Source organism: Lissotriton vulgaris, chromosome 2_1 (assembly GCF_964263255.1).
Source record: "Lissotriton vulgaris chromosome 2_1, aLisVul1.2, whole genome shotgun sequence".
Taxonomy (NCBI): domain Eukaryota; kingdom Metazoa; phylum Chordata; class Amphibia; order Caudata; family Salamandridae; genus Lissotriton; species Lissotriton vulgaris.
In genome coordinates this window covers 882,105,600-882,119,653 of record NC_141687.1, presented here as the reverse complement: position 1 = coordinate 882,119,653, position 14,054 = coordinate 882,105,600, and the positions used below count along the sequence as shown (strand labels likewise).

Below are 14,054 nucleotides of genomic sequence, written 5' to 3'. Positions count from 1 at the left end.
TCTCTGGACCTGAAAAGGGTTTTAAAATTCTATCTAGATCGGTCCAAATCTATAAGAAAATCTGATCAGCTGTTTGTCAACTATGGGTGCTTCTCCCCATATATCTTCCACTGAGCAGGGCTCCTACAATTGAGGCGCCCCATGACCCTCCCGTCCACGTTGAAGCACCTCGCATCTAAGAGGGAGGTGAGTTTAGGCTCTTCCCACACCAGACCTTGGTTTTATAACATGCATAGACCGCACCGTATGTTACCACAATAAGTCAAGTATAATGAGAGAATATGTTTTTAAACCTGCTTTGTCAACTTGCGTTTAACCAAATGCTACATCACAATAATTTATCTACTTAATACTAATAGCGCCTGATGACATGAAAATATGCTTCGACATCAATTGGGGCCACCAGCATGAGTCCACAATGCATGAGAGAGAGTACCATTGTTTTATATGTTTTTACTTGTATTCAAAATATATGGCACTGTAATTGCTATGCTTAGTGAGGAGGTTTGATCAATAGGGAATGCGAGTGATAAATTATTTGGAGAAAACCAGGACACCATGTTCCTTATGCATTGTTCTCCTTTATTCCCACTCTGTTTTTATATCCCTAGGTCTTCCACCTTTCGACTACACTTACCTAGACAGGTAGTCTCTTCTGAATGGTAGCTCCTTAAGTAACAGCACCATTTAGTGTAGATATTCAACACCACAACCCCCCTTTTTTTCACTGATTACACTTATATAGGTTCTGAAGAATTGCCACGGTACTATCAGACCAACAGGGCAAGAAACATGTAAAAAAAAGTGCCAAAAATGCTTCTCCCAAAGCACGTTCCACCAGAGGAAAAGCGGCTACTACAGCTTTTTTTCATAATGTGACTACTGTCTAGATTTAGACACCAGAGCAGACACCGAGTAGGCCAGGCCTCCTTGTGGAATCTGTTCAGCAGCTGATTTCGGCTGTTGCAGTTTGGTTGGGTCATGTTTTTTTCTCATTTACCTGCAGGTGGTTGTTGGGCTTGCTATTCTATTCAGTGCTTATGACTATTGATGGGGATCCCCTGGAAGAGAAGGATACGTTACTTACCTGTAGTCCTAGTTCTCTTGCAGGGGTATCCTAATCAAAGTCATAAGCAATCCACCCGCCTCCCCAGGTAAATGAGACATGATCAAAGTGTTTATGGATATTGTTGAGCCCTGACTTTCAGGGTTATGCAAAGAACAACTGACCCAACTGTCACCTCTGAGGCATGATGAAAAGCTTTGGGTCATGGCTGCCTTAAAGGCACGGTGCCAGTTTGTTGAAAATGCTTTCGTTTTCTATGGTTTTGGTTTACAATGCAGCCTGTAGGCTAACAATGTCTACTTTATTTCCACTTTTGATGATGAGTGTTTTCTGCTCATTAAAAAACAAGGTTCAAGTGCTACTTGTCCTCTGGTGTTTTTATATGTTTGCAAATCTTTATTTGGGTAATTCCATTGTTTAGCCTCCTATGGGGAGCTGCATTGGTGTGAGAAAAAAAATGATATATGTACTTACATATTTGTAGTGCTGTATATATGTGATTTCTATATATAATTTTTTATATTATTTGCAGGGTCCCCGCACATGGGCGGGAATATTCAGTGCTTATGGCTTTGATGAGGATACCCCTGGAAGAGAACTAGGGTTACAGGTAAGTAACTTGTCCTACCATGCCCTAGGTACTTACAGGAGACCTGAAAGGGCAGTTGTGGAACTGTTTAAGGGAAGAAGCACTGGCACAGGAGACCTGGCTGGCAGGGGCCCTGTGTACTACAATAAAAACCACATCATTTCCCAGGCAAAAAGTGGGGGGCTAACCATGCCAAGAAGAGGTACTTTCTCAGAGTACCCATGTCCTAGGTGCCAGGGGCACCATTTACTAGGGACTTACAGGGGTGATACAGGTCTTGGCAAATGTAGAACTTACCTTGTTTTTGGGAAACACGGTCACTGAGGACCTGGTCAGCAGGAACCTAGTGCACTTCAGTCAGAGTTGCATGATATACCTGTCAAGGGGTGAGCATGTCAAAAAAGAAAATTTTTCTACACACTGTCAGCAGCATGGACTTGAGATCGCTGAATACCAACTATGTGTTACATCGCACCTTGTTAGGAACGGCACAGACTTTTGTTCTTTATGTTCCAGAGACTTTGTGAGGCCACTTCCAGTAAGTCCTTGCAGATGGCCAGAATGTAGTTTGACACATCAAGTCAGGCTTTGATACGTCAGACTGTAGCCTGTTCTGTGGGCACTTCGGTTGCTATGAGAAGACATGCCTGGCTCAGGACCACAGGCTTTTCATTGGATGTGCAGGCCAACTTGATTTTCTATTCGGAAGCACAGGTTTAAAGTCATAATTTGCTCATTATGGCTCCAACAAAACCAGCCTCAACAAAACTACTGTAAATTCGCCAATTTTTGTCTTCCCTCCAGGAGATCCCCATAAAAGCAGTACCAGTTCTCTTCCCCCATTCACACCTAGAGCAAGTGGTGGGCATATCCTCCTTTCTTCTATCCAAGAAGGCCGGCGGTCTCCGTCTGACCTTGGACTTCAGAAAACTAAACTTTTTCCTCTAAAAGGAAAAGTTCAAGATGCTGACACTAGCTCAAAATTTGCTGGTGCTGGAACTTGGTGACAGGATGGTGTCACTGGGCCTGCAGGAGGTGTATTTCCACATTGCTAATCTGATGTCACTCCACAAGTACTTGAGATTTGTGGCGCTTCTAAACACCCCCTTGAGTCTTCATGAAGGTGATGGCAGTGGTTCTGGCCGTCTCAAAAGGTTAGGAATCCCCATATTTCCATACATGGAATACTGGATAATCAAAACCAGCTTGCCAGAGGTGGTGTTGCATTATCGGCAGGCAACAGCATCTCTTCTGTTCAACCTAGGCTTTTCCATCAACTAGTCCAAATCTCACCTGTGGCCCTCCCACCCAACTCCAGTTTATAGTGTTACTGGACACCTCCATTTCCCACGCCTTTCCTACTCTTTAGAGGATCAAAGATTTCCATGAAGTTTTCCCATCCTTTCACTAAGGAAGCGAGTCTCAGTAGTAAGTGCCTTAAGGTTAAAAAATCTGATGGCTTCCTGAATTCTCCTTGTCACACACGTCACAGGAGGGACCTGCGGTGGTGCCTCCGCAGGTAGTGGCAACTGTATTGGAGGACCTGTCTGATGCCCTTGTGATCTACCGCAGTGCTACGGCAGAAGTGGCTAGGTGGGGTAACTAAGCGAACACGAGCTGAGCGTTGGCCTTCATTCACCCTCCAACTATTACTACGGGTAGTAACTTGACTGATACCTCCACCTTAGGTTGGGGAACCCACCTGGAGATCACATCCTTCACATCATTCTGATGGAACTGTGGGCAATTTGGCTGGTGGTCAAAACCTTCCTCCCCTTCCATCCAAGGTCAGTCCATCCATATCTTGATTGACAAAATGACAGATGTGCTACGTTAACAAGCAAGGGGGAGTAGAGATCTCACCTCCTTTGCTTGGAAGCATTGAGACTGTGGTCTTGGGCATACCGTCAAGAGATCTGGCTCCTCGCCAATCACTTAGCCGGGTCTCTGAATGGTGGAGCCAACTGTCTTAATCAGCATTATCTTTCAGATCACAAGTGGCGTCTCCTACCAAAATGAGTCCAGGACATCTTCGCCCAGTGGGGCACTCCTCAGGTGGACTTGTTCACCTTTTCAGAAAATGTTCAATTCCAGTCTTTCAATTGAGGTGTAACTTTCAGCTGCATTATGTTTACCCCAATCCCCTTGATTCCTGAAGTTCTGAAGAAGATTCCCACTGATTTTCTAAGAAGGGTATAGTATGTATATTGTTTGTGTGATATCCAAGACTGTGTATTATGAGTTCTCGCAGTGAGTGGTTGTAAGTGGGAGGTCTGTATGTATTTTTTTTTGTAGAGCAACCCTAGCCAAAAGACAGCAGAGCGCTGTGCATGGTCTGTAATCGAGGAGGAAGTGAGCGAGCTGAGACCATTGTCCAGAAGTAATTTGCATTCTGAATTGGGACATTTAGTATGGGTTTTATTGGTATGTGCAACTGCCACCCTGCCAGTCTTTATAATGGTGTAATGTTTTGCTAGGATTTCGTAGCCTGCAGTTATTGTTTAATGGAGGATTGGCCCAGAATAGTCTAATAGCCATGTTCTATAACAAAAAGCAGGCCAATGTCAATGTCTGACGTAACGTCGAAGTTATTCACAAGATTTTTTTGTTAAAGGATTGTGTGGTAATGTGGTGCTGGATAGTGAGCAGTGTTTGAGTTTGTCACTCTTAGTATGTGATTGAGTTGATTGGGAACAGTAAAGCCATTCTCAGGTACCGGCAAACCGGCGAGTGACATAATAAAAAGGACAGTGAAAGGTGGTGAGGTCCAGGTGATTTTGGAGAGTAGGTATTTGAGGGAGAGAGGAATAGGAGCAGTATGAGATATCAAGAGCAAGATGAGCCTGGCTTTATAAGCGGTTTGCTGGTGTATGGGTAAAAGGGGGAGGAGTGAGGAAGATACAGCGATGAAATGAGGATTTGGAAATATAGGAGAATACCAGAGAGGTTCTTTAAAGTAGTTAGTGAGGAGAAGTAATACATGTGAGGGCGATTGTAGACAGGATAGTCATGGGAGGGATTGTTTGGAGTTATACAGTCAGAAGGGAAAGGGTTAAGTATTCTTGAAGGGCAAGGGAGGAATGAGGAAGAGGTAGGTGGAGATGAGTTACTAGAGAGTGGGAAGGATATAGATGTTATCCTGAGGCAGAGGAAACGGAGAACATGATCCTGGAGATCAGGGTAATTTAAGGTAGAGGCCTTAGCTATGTACCCAATAGGTCTGGATAAGTTGGTTGGGTGGGGATTAATATGGAACTGGTTTGGTCCCGGGATTGTGAAAGAAGGATGTTGGTGCGTAAGTAACTCGTGAAAAGTTTTCTCAGTGGTAGGTAGTAGGCGGGAGTTATATTTATGTCTGGATTGTATAACATGTAGCAAAGAGGTCAGTTTGAAGGACCATGTGCTGTGATAAGAGATTACTTCCAGGAGGAATGATTACACGCTTTGGCGGGTTATGGGTATGGACATTTTTCAGGCCCTCTGAGCAACGACTTACTTACTTTTGCTAAACGTATTGATGAGCTGACTTAAAGTTGCTTGTTAATATGAAAGTGTATTGCACATCAACATTTTATGGCAACATCATGTATTTGTTTGCGATTTTTGATCATCCATTTTCATTTTAAGGGCTTCTCCTAGTCCACTGCCTGTGAGGAGAGTGTCTTCATCTAGATCCGTCTCAGGATCACCAGAGCCACCACCTATAATGATGCTCCCACCCCCATCGCCAACCAGATCAAGATCTCCCTCGCCAACGTGGTCACCCGCACCACCAGCAAAGAAAGCTCAAAGTGCTTCACCAAGTCCATCTCCTGTAAGGGTGAGTGTGGCTCAATTTAACGTAGAATCAATTTCTTTCTTTTGTTTTTGAGGTTCAGCTGTGTTTGAAAAGTAGCTGTGTGCCCTGTAACCTTTAATACATTTTGCAAGCGTAGCATTCTCTACAGGGTCCTCCGTATTTGGTCTACTTATACCATTGGAGCTACTTAGTTGCACCAGGGCTATTCTTATGTCAAGACAGTCAACCCAGAGCCTAGATTTCCTTGTTTCTACTCAGATTTTCTATTGCATCCTAACAGCTGATTACAGTTACTTGAACTTCTTTTTGAGCAGTTGCATATTTTATTTTCTTGTAGTTGATTCTTTGTGGGAGATTTTTTGTGCTTTGCCTTTCTTTTCACAACAGAATTTTATTTTACCTTTTCTGTACCACTTTGTGGAAGTGGACTGAAGTGATGCTGGTTAGCATTGTAAACGTGTGGTTTGCCTAAACCAAACCTAGTAGTAATTTGGGAGTGGGGAGGCTTTGCCTCGTCAAAGGTAAAGTATAAAAGCCAGAGTTAAGGTTTCTCTTGTATATTGGAAATCACATATCCTTTGAAGAAGACTTTGAAAACTCAAACAATATACTTTGAAAAGCAGCAAAAAAAAGTAATCTTTAGGAATTTTTTTATATCTTCAGCGTTATATCTTTAATAGATTCATATGCTTGAAATGTCCCTATCATCAAGGTGGGACTGCTCACTGTGGTATTTCAATGGCTGTAATGCTCAACATCCTGTGAAATATAGTCCATCTCCGAGCTCTGCTCCGAGACTACTCTGCACAACATTTTTTCCATAGAATTCCCTGAATATATACTTTTTGGCATTCTGTATATCAATGCCACTGAAAAGTGATATGTGATAGCTAGGAAATCTTTTTTCTTTTTCTTTTTAGGAATGTCTGATCCTTCATTTTCACAAATAGACATTATTCAGAGCTTGGGGTTTCGGTTGGCAAAAGATTGTTAGTGAATGAATCACACAATGAATCACACAATCAATGTGCCTTTACCCACAGTATAAGGCTACGGACTGTAAGATATGGTGGAAATTCTTGTAAAAAACCATAAATGACAAGGAAGTACTTACTGCATTGGTGCTAGAAGTCAACTAGGGCTTCTCAGATGAATGGTCTCCTCATAGCAGTATCCATAAAGCTAAAGGCCAACTTAAATGGCATATGGAGGATGACGAATCACCTCATAGAGCGTAGTCTGAGGAGAATCCATTATCTACCTCTGGAAAACCACCTCTAGAGGCCTTCAGAGCTCAGATAGTAATCCAGATAGGCTGACAGTCCTCTCTTGAGTAGTACTGTAAAGGAAAAATGTAATCAAAATCTTTAACAATTAACCATCCGATTAATGACATGCCCATCAAAAAAAGCCAATCTGACTTTAAATCCCCATCAACATCCACTGATCTTGCCTGTGATACCAAAGGAAATGTTTCACTCTGACCTCTTTGTCCTTCAGGTGTCATTTGAACGAATATTAGAAAGGGTTAAACTATCAGGAAGAACCAATGGTTTTGCACTTTGAATCTTTTCTGGATTCACATGCAGTGCATTATGCCACCATCTTATGGTTGGGTCCGGAATTGCCTCCTTGTAGTCTCTTGCTTTTTGTCTTCTCTTTTTTTCTGGTTGACGTCGTCAACCATTTGGACTTAAACCTCTCCTTGAGTGTTTTCAAACGCATGCCCTGGAAATCCTTTTAAACAAACGCTCCGGAGTCAAAGAATATGCGCCAAGGAGAATAGTTTTTTGGTCAAAAGCACTGCAAAGGAAAGGGTATGTTTGACAACCGTTAAAAACAGGAAAAGAACTGAAAGAACACTGAAAACCACAGAGAAATACTAAAGGTGAGAACACCAACACGGCGTGCCCCCTTTAGATTTTGCCCGAAGTGTCACCACAAGTACGCCCAAAAAGACCCAAGGTCTGTAACGAGAGTAGACCTGGTGGGGAGAAAAATGGAGAGATCAGCAGTAATGCAGTGGCGCAAAGCCAACTCAAATGTTGTTCTAAACAAGCACGCGCACCAGCAATGGTTTCAGATGGAAGAGCTCATGGAACACCTGCTAGAAGAGTACAAATAAACTCGGCACGGCCCCCAACTTAGGGAGGCACACTTGGCAGAGAATCTCAGTATTCAGACAGGAGGTCCAGTCAGCTATAATTAACATGCCCTTCACAGGGGAAAGACAGCCTGTTTCTTGAGGTAGTGGACGAGGAGCCACAGCGCATGAAAAAGGTAAAGGAGGGGGCGTGGCTAAGATGGCGGCTTAGGCAGACTTGTTCTTCGGAGGCTCCCCGTCCAACGTGCCGTGCCTAATTAGCTGACCTACCCGCTGCCAAGCCACGGTGTCGGTGGCCGGAGGTGGGGGGAACACCCGTGGAGCGTTTGGAGACGCCCGGCGCGTCCAGAGGCGGAAAATCGAACAGTGAAGCGGGAGAGTAGGCTGGGCCGCACTAGGGCAAAAAAGCGGCAACCCGGCTCCCGCTTTGAGGAGAGGTGCGGGGGGCCCGCGACACTGCTGCCGGACCGGGAGGCGTCACCGGATCTGCCCACGACGACTGCGGAGGTTCGGGGGAGACGATTGCCAGGATCTGTCCCGGGCGGGTGGCCCGCAGAAGGAGGCGCCGGGTGGCCCGGCTAGAGGAAGCAGGAAAGGCCCCGGCTTCGGCCTAGCCGGAGGAGGCACATCTGCCTCAGCTGGCGAGCACAAGTGAGGGCAGCGCCGGCTGATTGAGAGCACACCTACCCCAAAGGGAGAACGGACTCAAGCTTGCATCGACCGGCTGGCCGGGAACTGAAACACGGGGGCCCGGTCTTTATGGAGGAGGGGCCGGAGGAGGAGAAGCAAGTGAGGCCCCGGCTGGGGCCTAGCTGATGGGGACGACTCAACCTCGACCCGCAATCAGCGAGTGCATCGGCGGCGGTCTAGGAGCGCACTACCCTCGGGAAGAGAGCGCTCGAGCCGGCACCACCAGGGAAGCCTGACATTGGGAAGCGAAGGCCCCGGTACCTGTAGTAGGGTTGTCGTTGCCAGCGCCGGGGGTTCTACAACCGCTGAACACTGAGACATTGGTGCCGGGGGCGAGCAGGCCCAGAACGGACACAGGAGATTGGGGGGCGCGAATCGGGCCCCCGGCCATGACTACAGTCCACGTCTTATCGCTGCTGTCCGCGACCCGACCCTAAGGCAAGGAATAGGGCTGACGTCGCTGAGGCCGCGGTGGTCGGTGAAGGTGACAGGGGCCGAACCCCCCGAGGGGCCCCCCAGAAGAACCACCGGACGGGGGAACTGTCCTGGAGAAAGTGGGCGTTCCGCAGGTGCGACGCGGGACGGGGTCCCGATGAAAGAACCAAGCTCCTGCTGCCGTAACAAGACTGGTGGCTCCGGGGGACCACGGGTGACACCATCAGATCAGGGAAGCAGGTGACGTGCGCCATTGCTGACAGGCAACGCGTTCCAGGCGCTCCATGTTCCTCGCCCCCCTGCTGACCTAAGCCGACTGACTGAGACCTCGACGGGCTGGCGAGGAGGCCAGGTAACAGAGGGGCCGACTAGTAGGGAGAAGATGGCATCCTCCAACCGCAAGGGAAATCGCACCATCACTGACATGCTGTCGAAAGGGACCTCCAAAGCTGAACAAAGCCCGGACAAACCGTCTCAAGGACCCCCCCCCCCCTAAAGGGACAGACCGCGAAGGAGGAGAAGCCCCGGTGACCAAGGCTTTCATGGAAGCCCTCTTCACCTCCCTAAAGGAGGACATCCAATCCCTCCGACAGGAAATGGCGGGGGATTATAAAGAGCTTTGCCGAGATGTTGACGACCTTGGGGAGCGAGTGGCCACAAATGAACTTTCAGGACAAGCCAGGAGCGAAGAAGTGGAGTTCCTACGACAGGAAATCGTTCGGCTTAATGAGCAGCAGACTGATCTTCAGTCCCACACGGAGGACCTCGAAAATCGTTCAAGGCGAAACAACATTCGGTTTCGAAATGTGCCTTCTAGAGCAGAGGGGAAGATATCACAAACTACCTACAAGGCCTTTTCCTGGACAATACTTGACGAAAGTGTTGACTTTGAGATCCGTATTGATAGAGCGCATCGGGTGGGTCCGGCCCGTAGATCTCAGGGTCCCCCCCCCCCCCGACATCCTGGCCTTTCTGCCCGACTACCCTCTCAAGGAGCGCATACTGAAGTTGGCACGTCTCAAACAGCCTATTCAGTATCAAGGCCAGGCTCTGGAACTGTTCCAGGATCTTTCAGCAGTCACCCTACAAAAGAGGAGATCCTTCAAAATAGCTACCACCTTCCTCCGCAACAAGGGGGTCCAGTACTCCTGGGGGCACCCCTTTCGACTGATCTTCCAGTGGAATGGGGCCCTCCACCAATTGCGTTCCGAGAGACACTTGCTCCCTACTGGGTATCCCGTACGAAGAGGACCGACCGGGAGACGATGAAGGGGGCTGCTCTTCGGGAACCCCGCTCAAATCTTCCCAAGCGACGGCTGGCAGAGGGTTCGACGCGGTCGATCTTCAAAGAAAAACCTCAGGCCGGATTTAAAGACAATGGAACAAGAAAAGGCAGCAGCAATTCAGGAGGTTTCCAAGGACACTGGAGCTGGCTCCTGAGAACTGATGGGGAGGTCATGATTAGATAAGTATGGCAATGGGGTAGGAGGACGGGGCGGGGGTCTCGAGCCGTCGAGCCGCCACTGCCACTTGTCCCTTGCAAGTATTCATAGACTGCAGGTCCGAACTGGTATTACTGGGGCCTGGGTCACAGTCCAAAAACTGAGTTTCATTTTGGGGAATGTTGTAACATTGTCCAGTTGGGAACTGTTGCGGTGGGGGGGGGTCCAGTGGTGTTGATATTGTGCAACTGCGCACCGTAAGTTCTCTGCAAGATGTGTCGCGGGTGGCTGGAGGGGGGCACCGGCGGGGGAGCTATGATGTGAAGGGGGGTTGGAGAGACCTTGGCAACGTAGAAGAGAGATTTCGTCAATACGGGCTGGATAAGATGGAGGAGGGAATGTTCCGAGAGGGGAGGGCAGGGCGGTGGATGGCTTTTGTAGAGGAAGCGACAGGATTGACTTAGAATGCCTCTTACAATAGGAACCTGGAACGTTAAGGGACTCAACTCCCTGCAGAAGCGCCAGAAGGTCTGGAAGTATATATTAGATCAGCACTTAGATATCGTAGCACTGCAGGAAACACATCTACTGAAAGCCGAAGCCCACCGACTTCAACATAAGAAATACCCCCTTAACTATAAAGCCTCTGCAACCACTAAACAAAAAGGGGTAGCTCTTCTCTTCAGCTCGACCGCCCAGTTCCAACCTATGTGCACTCAGGGCGCTAAAGATGGGAGGTGGCTGATGGTCAAGGGACGGATGAGGGGCAAGGTATGCACTTTTGTGTCGGTTTATGCCCCCAATACTGGCCAAAAGAATTTCTTGCTTACACTATTGGGGAAAGTGATTGATTTTGCAGAGGGCCCTTTATTCTTCTTGGGGGATTTCAACCTGGTATGGCACCCTACACTGGATAGTACGCACACAAGACGTTCTGACATGGGCACTTTCCCAGATACTATTCAGACGCGCATTGGGGACATGGGGCTTTTGGACACCTGGCGGTTAGTGCACCCACTCACCCGTGACTACTCTTTTTATTCGCACGTGCACCAGACCTACTCACGACTAGACTACATCTTTTTTGGTCAGTCCCTGCAGGGCAATGTGCAAGATGCGAAGATCCTCCCCATCTCTGTATCCAACCATGGGATGTATACAATTTGTCTAACCTGGCTTGGTAGCGCCCCGAAACCTGCCCGTTGGTACTTCCCAGAGGCCTTGACGAGGGACAAGGAATCGAATGCGCAGTTGAGGGAGACTATTAGAGAATTCTTCTCCTTTAACGACCCAGATGAGACCTCTGAATACAACACCTGGGACACGTTCAAAGCGGTTTTGAGAGGTAAATGCATAGCGCTTAACTCAGCCCTGAATAGACAGCGCGTGAAAGAAAGGGAAAATCTGGAAAAGGTACTAACGAATGCTGAGCAGGCCCACAAGCGGACACCTACTAGGCAGACGCTTCGCACACTCACAGCACTCAGAGGCAAGCTGCGGGCCATCTATAATAATAGGGGCAGAGTTCACCCTCCTCGAGCTGCGCAACCTATCTTATACCCAGGGTAACAAAGTGGGGAAGCACCTGGCCAGACAATTAAAGGGCAAAAGAGAAAGAGAATATATAGGGGGTATGCAAGACTGGACTGATACTCTACTCCATAGGGACGAGGACAGGGCGGGTCTTTTCGGGTCATTCTATGAATCTTTATATACGGCTGATTCTCTTGACACTGAACACCAACGCACATTCCTGAAGGACTTGCCTGTCCCACAGGTCCCTCCAGAATGGAATGAAACTCTCACTGCTCCCATCACCCTAGAAGAGGTCCAATCCGCTATCAAGTCACTGAAACCCCACAAGGCGCCTGGAACAGATGGGTATACTGCAGTCTTTTACAAGACTTTTGCGTCTGAGATCTGAAAGAAACACGTTAGTGTTAGATTCCATACCTTAGAATATCCCCAGGCGTCACTCTGGATCCGGAAACTTTTGCGTAGCAGTACCCTTGCGCGTCGGTAGGCGTCGTCTGCAGGCGTCTCCTGCGGCTCAGCGTCCGTCGTCGGCGTCGTGCGCCGTGATGACGTCGCTGGAGTATATAGACGCCGCCTCCGCGCGCTGACGTCAGTTCTTCTTTTTTCCGCGCCAGTGGACGCAGATCTGAAGAGCGGTACCCGGTCTTTTGACCAAGTTATTTCAACTTATATCTATCTTTTGTGCCTGGTAGGATGCCCGGTTTCAAAAACTGTGACGGTTGTGACCGCACAATGTCGGTCACGGACCATCACCGACTCTGTCTCCGGGGCCTGAGCCTCGACCACGACGTCGACTCCTGCGTCGATTGCCGGGCTCTGACTAACAAGGCTAGGCGGGAGCGGTCCCGCAAGCTACTCGAGCTCCGGGTGTCGGCCCCGCGTCGAAAGCGGTCGCGGTCCGGCCGGAGGTCCAGGGAGCGTTCGAGGGAGCGGTCGCGGAGCCGCGCCGGGCGCTCCGGAAGTCGACATCACTCGTCGAGTTCATCAGGTAAGAAACACAAGAAGTTGGGGCGTCGTCATCGTACCCCCGACTCCCCTCGACACTCGCGCGATGCGGCCGGGGGTTCGGGTGACCCCAACCCCGCGGCTCCGCGAGAGTCGCCGGCGCGGCCTGCCCCATACCCTCAGGTCCCTGGGCAAGGTGCGACGCCTGAGGAGATAGAGGCGTTCCTCATGGCCATGAGGGCCCTGTCTCCTCCGGCGGGTTCCACGGCGCCTACGGGCCCAGTGAACCCGTCCGGGGGCCCTAGCGGTCCAGCTGACCCTACTCGACGCCGTCGGATGCTCCGACACCGGCGGCGCCGACCCCGCTAGGGCCTTCAGGGTCGACGCCGGATGGACGTCCATCCAACCCGGCGCCGATTTCATCGGGGTTGCCCCCGGCGCCGCCGGTTCCTCGGTGCCGGTTTCGGGCGGCACTGGGGCGCCGGCTCCGGGCGGCGCCGTCCCCATACCCTCACCGAATCCGGAGGCGGAGTCGGACCGGCGTCGCTCGACGCCGGGCTCGACGCCGATGGGGCCTGTCGACCCCGTGGAGACGGTCTACATGGTTGACACCGACTATGGTGATGATGTAGAGTACGGTGAGGGCTGGGAGGGGTCTGAGGACCCTCTGTCACGTGAGTGTCAGTATGACATGGACTGGACAGGTGATTTGGGGGACGCCAGTGGTTTAGATGACTCTCCTAACCCTGGTTTTGTCTCTCCTCCTTCCGTGGCATCGGAGGAGGGAGCTGCCTATTCAGTGGTGTTGATGAGGGCTGCCAAGGCCTTAAACCTTGAGCTCCCCGTCGCGGCCGTGAGGCCTAACATCCTCAATGCTGCCGTTTAACGAAGCCTTATCAGACGTTCTGTTGGGCACGTGGTCCAGGCCCTCTTCAGGTGCGCCTGTTGATCGGAACGTGGCCAGACGCCACCGTCCTTGTCCGGACGACCCCAAGTTCCTGTCCACCCACCCCACCTCTGAGAGCCTGGTGATCCAGGCCTCTACCTCCCAGTCCGCATTCCCGTCTGCCCCGCCCGATCGGGAATCCAAGAGGTATGACCAATATGGCAAGAAGGTCTTCTCGTCCCTGAGTTTAGGACTGCGGTCTTGCAACACCGCTTGCCTCTTGGGCCGCTACACCCACTCTGTGTGGGATACGGTCGCGGAGCTGCTGCCAGAATGCCCCATGGAGGTGCGGGCAAAACTCGGCAAAGCTGTAGCTGAGGGCCGAGATGCAGCTAGATATTCTATTCGATGTGGTCTTGATACGACCGACTCGCTAGGCAGAGCGATGTCCACGACGGTGGCGATTCGTCGCCACGCCTGGTTGAGATCCGCCAACTTCTCGGCAGATGTCCAGAACACTTTAATGGACATGGCTGTCATCTGTTTGGTGACAAGGCGGACC

General features: G+C 49.8%; 1 protein-coding gene across 3 annotated transcripts in view; it reads left to right on the top strand.

The window, feature by feature from the left end:
• SRRM1 (serine and arginine repetitive matrix 1) overlaps positions 1-14,054 on the top strand; it is a 605,541-nt gene that overhangs the window by 425,522 nt on the left and 165,965 nt on the right. For all 3 annotated transcript variants that reach the window (XM_086956396.1, XM_086956395.1, XM_086956397.1), the window contains exon 16: positions 5,283-5,475. In XM_086956396.1, the coding sequence (XP_086812522.1) occupies positions 5,283-5,475 (193 nt within the window). The remainder of the gene's footprint in view (positions 1-5,282; positions 5,476-14,054) is intronic.